Source organism: Sciurus vulgaris (assembly GCF_902686455.1).
Source record: "Sciurus vulgaris genome assembly, chromosome: 10".
NCBI lineage: Eukaryota > Metazoa > Chordata > Mammalia > Rodentia > Sciuridae > Sciurus > Sciurus vulgaris.
This window is the reverse complement of record NC_136470.1, coordinates 114,191,557-114,199,600: the sequence shown is the minus strand read 5'-3', so window position 1 is coordinate 114,199,600 and position 8,044 is coordinate 114,191,557. Positions and strand designations below refer to the sequence as shown.

Below are 8,044 nucleotides of genomic sequence, written 5' to 3'. Positions count from 1 at the left end.
GGAGCCAGACCCAATGTGGGGACATCCCAGGCTCAAGTTTCTCCCCATCCATAAGTGTGATTGATTGCCTATTTACATAATTAGATCATTGGACTTGGCAGAGTACTGTCAGCCAAGAAGCATTTGTTGATTTCTGCCAGTAAATGCCAACATCAGGGCATATGACCCAGCAGATGGGGACTTTGACACAGTAGATTGGCAGAGTGTCTATGGGGGCACTAGGATCTTTCTGGGCCTCAGTATGAGTAGAGTGGCAATAGCATTCACCTCATGAACTACTCTATATTAAATGAACAAATGTGGGGAAATGTTTAAAGGAGTGCAGGACTTGAATCACCTGCTCAAAACATGTGAACTTTGCCATTCATCAGTTACTGACCACAGAGACTGCTCTGCCCTCCAAATCACCCAGGCACCCTTGCCCAGGCCTATTTTTATCATGGCCTATGTCAGTGCCTGGCACTATATTTACAAATCATCTGTCCTCCCCCTAGAACCTCACCTCAGTCCAGGAAATCAGAGCTTTTTGTCTGCTGTCACACTTCATTCTGGTACCAGGAACTGGTGCTCTGTAAATATTGATTGAATGGAGACTTGAATGCTGGAGTGGAAGGTAGACCTCAAATATGAAATTGAAGGTAGAAGGACTTTGAAGCATTAACAATGTAGGGGTCACTTAGAAAGGGCTGTGTTACTCAAGATGGTCATGGGAGGGAGGCTTAGGGAGCAGGTGTCAGTTGAACTGAAACTCTAGCCAGAAGGAGGTGACTAAGAGACAGATTGCTCCTGACATAGGGAATAGCAGATGTGTGCATGAGTCAGGTGTAGCACAAATGAGTGGGAGGGAGATCTCACAGGCCAGTGTAAACCCTCAGACTTCACTGAGGGGTACCATGTTTTTGAGCCCTCATGCAATATGGATGGTGGAGCTGGGCTGGGTTGGGACATGGTCAGTGAGCAGCTCTGTTACACACTGCTTGATTGACCTGGGAGTGTTGTCTCTGGTGAAGAACAAAGGGCTATAGTGGCCATGGGTATTCAGATTTTAGCAAGGGATGATAGGTGATGTGGAAGCAGGGAAGGTAGCAGATAAGAGATGTTCCCTCTGTCCTGGGCCTGCCAGGCCCCAGACCTGCCATTCTCCCTCAGCCCTGGAACCCAGTCCCCCACCTCCATTTTCTGTCCAGGCTGGTCATGAAAGGCTATGGGCCCTGCTGGAACCTGTTACCTTAGAGCTGGGCCTGCTCTTGGGGGAGGGGTGTTTGGTGGTTGCCAAGCGCAGAGGTTCCGACTTCTGGTAGTGGCCACAGCCATGCTGCACTCACTGTATTTTCTGTTGTCACTGCTCCTCTTGGCAATACCTGCTCCCACCCATGCCTGGTCACGGCCCCTCTGGTACCAGGTGGGTTTGGACTTGCAGCCCTGGGGCTGCCAGCCAAACAGCCTGGACTCTTGCAGGAGCAGCCTGGGCTGTCCTGGCAGTTGGGTGGGCCTGGGAGGGAACCGCATCTACCCTGTGGCTGGAGTCACAATAACCACCACCATGATGCTGGTGATCAGCCGTGCGATGCTGCAGCGGTGGCGTTCACAGGTCACTAAGGGTAAGGTGAGCACAGTACTCCTCCCCCACAGCTCCTTTGTCCACTCATGCCCAATGGGCCCATACCTTCCACCCATCCCTCCCCAATAAGTCTTCCTTATAAGGTCTCACGGGCCTCCTGCCCAACATCACCCAGCCCCATACCCTATTGTCCCTGCATCTGTCCACACATCTCTATGAAATGCATGTCTAGAACCCATCCATCCTGACTATTCCCCATGGTCAGTACCCTGCCCAATTTGTCCTCCTTTTGTATACCCATTTCTCATCCAGGCCCATAGGTCCCATGAACTGCTAGCCTATAGGAGACCCTCAGGGATTTATCACCGTAAGTCATCTCTCCCATCTCCTAGGGGCACAAGCCCATAACCCTACACCCTTCTCCTTGCTGCCACTTTCTAGGCCCCCTTCCCCCCCCTCCAATCACTCCTACCTTTTGGAGTAAGGCTTGCACTCCTATTCCCAGCATCCACAGGTGACCACTGGTTCCTACGGACCTTGGAAACGGCGGACTCCAATTTCAGATCGTGCCCTACTCCTTGGGGTCCTTCACATGCTGGATGCCCTCCTGATCCATATTGAGGGCCACCTGCAGCGTCTAGCTACCCAGCAACGAATTCAAATAAAGGAGACTCCCACCTAGTATGGGTGATCCAACACATTTCTCTCTGCCTGATGGCCAGCCAAGGTGGGGATAATCTGAGGTCCCTGGCTGGGACTCAAGCCTGTGCAAATGTTCTCTCTCGGCCTCTCTTCACCCTGTGGCCCTTTTCTATTCTTAGAACTAGCAGGTCTGTGGAGTCTAGGAAATGACAAAGTGCCTGAGTCCTGTGGAGGAATGGGTATGAGAAAGGTTACTCCAGGTGGAGACCTCAGTCTGAGCTGTGTTTGGTGTTCCATGCTTCTTGTCAGGATGGGAAGTGGTTGTTAGTGGAAGACTTCATATGCCAAGGAAGGGTCCAGGCTTCTCCAGTGCAGATGGGGTACAGAGAAAGGGCCTGGTCATCTGAGGAGGGTAGTGATGAGGCTAGAACCAGATTCCAAGGATCTCTGATGGGGACTGAGAACCCCCCAGTCTCTGGGGTATCATCCAATCCTTTACTTCCTCCACCTTCATCATCACCTTTGGGAGGTCAGTGGGGGAGACGTCCTCATGACTTTTTAGTCTTGCCACCTGAAAGCAGCTGGCTTTTTTTTCCTTCTTCCCTGGACTTGGCATAACCTTACTCCAGTGGGGTCACTGCTCTTGAGTCTCCTATAGCAGCCACTCTCCAGATCCTTGGCACCTATTCAGGTCCCCCACTGTCCCCATCCCCAGCTCAGGCCCAAAAGTACCAACCTGGAGCCAGGTAGGCAGCCCTAGTTACCTTTGTTTTTGTAGCCACCTCAAACATTCTCCGATACCTGAGGGCTCTTGCTCCAAGGTCCCTGGAAGAGGAGTAAGGGTCAAACTTCCCCAGACTTACTCCCTTCCCTCTGTCCTACTAAAGATGATCCATGTGGATTTGGGCCTGAGACACATGCATTTTGGGGGTCCCTGTTTTAGAAAAAGAATATGCCATTGCAAATTGAATACTAGGAACAACAAAAATAAATAAATAAAAAATAAATCGAACACTAGAAAGTGAAAAAGCTTAGCTCAGTAGCAGAGCATGTGCACAAGGCCCTGGGTTCAATCCTCAGCATTGAAAAAAAAAAATAAATGATGACAAATTAAAAATGGTTTTAAGTTGATAATTATAATAGTGAATCTGGAAATATATCTTTTATGGTACATATTATATAACACATTCCTATAATTTTCCCCTCTGTTTTCTGGCTTCTTACTCTGATGGCCTCTAAACAATAAGGATTTTGTAATTTAGGGGGAGAATTTTTTTACTAGAAAAGGGAAAGATAATTCAGTCTTCCTTCTAACGGTTGATTAAAATTTGAGTTTTAATTATTTGATAGTTTAGGAAAGTTATTTTACTTTCTAACCTGTTACTGATTGATGCCGTCCAGCGGAGTCAGTTTGGTGCGGGAGACAAACAAGTAGCGAGGCTCTTGATTTAGGAATGGTTTATTGTTGATTCAGGAAACCTGGGAACCCCAGCTCTCCTCGGCTTATATCCCCTCCAGGAGGTGAAGGGTAGGGCTGACGCCAATTATGCGAAGATTAGGCGAGGAGCTAGCTGTCCAATCACGGTAAAGATCAAAAAAAGAGCAGGCACAATCAGGAGCACTGGGGAACACCTGTGCACGTTGTGTGCATGGACTTAATTGAATATGGCCAATGATAAATCACCTGGGTGTGCTTATGTTAATCAACCTCCTCACCACCGATGTGATCAAAACAACCTCTGGCTGGCTGCCAGGCGCCATCTTGGCGTAGTCCGCATGGCATAGCCCCCAACAACTGATGATATAAGGATTGCTGCCAAATTTGGAAACTCATCCATTTTTCATACAGGAACTGTAAGATTTGGAAGAATTTTCCATAGGTGGACTTCTGGCTCCACATATTTCAAACCTTATTTTTCCTTCATGTCTCATGATTTTTCCAGTGCTCGGAACTGTGGGGCACTTTCTTAGTGCATTAAGACTTTGTACTTCTGTCAGGAGTTCTCACCTTGTAGGAGTTCCTGCAGGCTACATTCCAGAAGAGGATTAATAAGCTAACTTTACACAGGAGTGGAACAAATCACATAAATATGTCCCTCCTAACCCAAACCAAGTGTTTCCTTGTGGTAGACAGATGTGCCACTTAAGTCCCCTTCAAAAAAGACTGGCTACTACCTGCCACTGGGAAGGCAACCAGAAGACAGGTCTGCCTCAGCCATGGAGAGCCTACATTTCTTCCTCTACCCAACCCTATTCTTCCTCAGGTACTGATCCCAGTTGACTGCTCTGGTAAATATCTTGGACGCTAATCTCCCTCTTAGAGCTAGCTTTCCAGGGAACCCAACCTGGAATCCCCAACCCACCTTCCTCTTGGATTTACTCTAAAATGCCACAGCTTCTCTAATGTCCTACCACATGAGGCTAGAGACAAGTCTGAGCAGAAAGGACAAAGGTCCTAAATGAATGCAATTAGATTATCTTAATTTTGTATGTTTTCCAAAAATATTTGCCCCCGGACACACTACTGGGGCCCTTCTCAAGGCCTGAAAGTAAAGGACATTGAAGGCCAAACTTCATTTGCCTCTTGTGAGATCCACCACTGCACTCCTCAAGGTTTAATGAACGGGAGGGGGGCAAGTATGGAGGAAGGAAGGACTGTATAGAGGGTAAGGAGGGGTGGGGGGAAGGGAAAAAATAACAGAATGAATCAAACAACATTACTCTATGTAAATTTATGATTACACAAATGGTATGCCTTTACGCCATGTACAGAGAAACAACATGTATCCCATTTGTTTACAATAAAAAAAAAAATTACAAAAAATCTTCAAGAAAAAAAAAAAAAAGGTTTAATGAACACCTCCTGTTTGCTGACTCTGTGTGGATGTGAGTATATACTAATGTGCATAATAGACCTGATTCCTCCCTTATCTACTGCAAATAGAGGTATAGTGCTGATGAAACAGACTTGAAAAGGCAATTATTCTGAAGTAAAGTATGCTGCCCAGCTGGGGTGGTACAGAGGTGGGCTGACAGCTGGGACCTGAAGGATGAGTAGAATGACCAGAGGGAGGGAAGAGAGTTCCACTCAGAAGGACAAACACATTCAAGTGCCTAGTGGGGAGACAACTTGACCTGTTAAAGGAACTTTAAGGTGATCAGGAGATCAAGGGAAAGAAGGTGCTCTGGAAAGCAGGAAGGAGGGGTCTAAGGAGGAGCAAGAATTGGTGTCTACTAGAGAGGGTATGATAGGTAGAATAATGATCCCTTAACAATGTCCATATCCTAATCCCTGGAACCTCTGAATATGTTACAGTACTTTGCAGATGAAGTTAGGGGAAAGGACTTTAATATAGTGAGATCATTGTGGGTTATTTTGGTGGTCCCAATATAATCACATGAGCCTGAAAGTGGAAGAGTTGGAAAACGTTGAAAAAGCAGGAGTTGGTCAGAAATTCAAAGTATGAGAGGGACTTGATCCTCCACAATTGGCCAAGGATCCAAGGAATTCAGGTGGCTTCTACAAGCAGGAAAAGACCCTCAGGTGACAGCAAAGAAATAGGAACCTCACTCCTAAAGCCACTAGTAATTGAATTCTGCCAACAACTTTAATGAGCAAATTTTCTCCAATAGCCTCCAGAAAGGATTGAATCCCTGCTGATACATTGATTTTAGCCCAATGAAACTCATGTTGAACTTCTAGCCTGCAGAGACAGAGTTGTGATATAAATTTGTGTTCTAAGTCACTGTGTTAATTTGCATGTGTGTATATATGTCGATAGGGATTGAATCCAGGGCCTTGTGCATGCTAGGCAAGTGCTCTAACATTGAGCTACACCCCCAACCCAGGAGTAATATGTTATTGTAGGAATAGAAAACTAATTGAGATTAGAGGATAAGATACTGCTGTAACCATTCCAAAAGCATGCTGGTGCAGTGGTGCACGCTTGTAACCCCAGCAGCTCAGGAGGCTGAGGCAGGAGGATTGTGAGTTCAAAGTTGGCCTCAACAATTTAGCAAGGCTCTAAGCAACTCAGTGAGACCCTGTCTCTAAAATACAAAAAGTGGGGCTGGGGGTATAGCTCAGTTGCTAGAATGCTTGCCTTACAAGCACAAGGCCCTGGGTTCGATCCCCAGCACTGAAAAAAAAAAGAAAAGGTGTCCTTAAAATATGAAAAGGTCTGGAATGTTGCTCAATGGTTAAGTGCCTCTGGGTTCAAACTCTGGTACACACACACACACAAATTCCCAAAAAGGTGGAACTGGGCAGTTGGCAGAGGCCAGAAGAATAATGAGAAGCGTAACAGGAAAAAGCCAAGATTGCCTTCAATGAACTGTTAAAAGAAATCTGAATATTAAAGATTCTGCTGGTGAGGGCTTAGAAGTTATAGGAAAAAGAATCCTTGTTAAGTTTAGTGGAATTGAATCCCATAGTAGGGTGGAAAGTAGAATTTGTAAACTATAAACTTGGATATAAAGCAGCATAGATTTCTAAGCAAAGTGTTGAAGGTCCACTCACTCTGGATTCTTGCTACTTATGGTAACTGTAAGAAGAGGGATATAAATTGAAAGAAACTGTTACACCCAATGAAATTAGAACTTGATATTGGAACTGTCATTCAACTGTCCAGGAAAGCACTTCACCCCAAATTGTTGGAGTTGATGCAATTCTAATAACATCAGGTTTTTCATTTTGAGTGATAAGAGTAATATGCAAGAGGGGTGTGAGGTCACAGAAGAGAGTGGACTAGAAAACTTCATGAATTTTCCCTCCATAGAAACAAGTATTGAGTTTGCAGAAACTGCCTGAACCAACTTTTTGGAACTCTGAAGTCTAGATGAACACTGGTAGCATCCAGGAGATAGTTTGATAAAGAAATTGGTAAAGTTTAGTGAGTTTCCGCTGTTTCAATCCCTGCAGCTGGGAAGCTGAAGTGACTTCCCAGTTGCAGGAAATCTAAAGATAGAGTATTTCTCTCTTTTTGGAAGCCGGATGTTTTAGGATATCTTTATCAGGTTACTTACTGACCTAAGACAATGGAACAAATTTCAGTGACTACACACAAAAATAACATACATTTTGCAAAAATAGTATGTGAAAGTCACAAAAGATGGTGGTCCCATCTTTTTAATAAGCAGAAATCAACTATCCTTGAGGAGTGAGATAATTGGATTTCCAAAGATACCACACATAATACTCAAAATACCAGTTCTTTTTTTTTTTTTTAATACCAGGGTTTGAACTCAGGGGCACTTAGCCACCAACCCACATTCCCCAGCCCTTTTTATGTTTTATTTTGAGACAGGGTCTTGCTAAATTGCTGAGGTTGGCCTCCAACTTGCAACCTTCCTGCCTCAGCTACCCAGATAGATGGGATTGTAGGTGTGCACCACTGTGCTGGACTTCAGAATACCAGTTATGAGAATATTAAGAGAAATTTTAAGAAGAAATCAAACACACTCTAGAACTGAAGAATATGATGTTTGAAATGAAAAATTTACTCTAGTAAATTTTCTAGGTTCATAGCAAACTGGAACAGGCAGAAGAAAGGAGCACTGAACTGGAAGATAAGACAATTGTAATTATCAAGTCTGAGGATCAATAAGAATGAAGAAGAATGAACAGATCTTGAAGGACCTATGGGACACTATTAAGTAGAATATATCCATTATGGAATTTCTAGAATGAGAATATAAAGAAAGGGGAAGAAAAATTATTTGAGATGGAAAGATAATCTTGCAATCAAAGAGAACAATGGGAGATCTGTAAGGATTAATAACAAAATGCCTTTAGAAAACGCCAAAATTGGGTCCCTTACTCCCAACTTCAAAGCTGCAGTA

General features: G+C 44.7%; 1 protein-coding gene across 1 annotated transcript; it reads left to right on the top strand.

The window, feature by feature from the left end:
• The first annotated feature begins 56 nt into the window (after window positions 1–56).
• On the top strand, window positions 57–7,405 carry TMEM89 (transmembrane protein 89). Its single transcript, XM_079101506.1, has 3 exons — window positions 57–1,606; window positions 2,076–4,816; window positions 5,051–7,405. Exons 1-2 carry the CDS (start codon window positions 1,205–1,207, stop codon window positions 2,241–2,243), a joined length of 570 nt encoding a protein of 189 aa, XP_078957632.1. The 5' UTR covers window positions 57–1,204; the 3' UTR covers window positions 2,244–4,816; window positions 5,051–7,405.
• The last annotated feature ends 639 nt before the right edge of the window (window positions 7,406–8,044 follow it).

Excerpts from the sequence above, each read along its gene's own strand:
- TMEM89 (XM_079101506.1), top strand. The coding sequence starts at position 1,205 with ATGGGCCCTGCTGGAACCTGTTACCTTAGAGCTGGGCCTGCTCTTGGG. Across the intron at positions 1,607-2,075 it reads CACAGGTCACTAAGGGTAAG|GTGACCACTGGTTCCTACGG; the intron begins GTGAGCACAGTA and ends CAGCATCCACAG.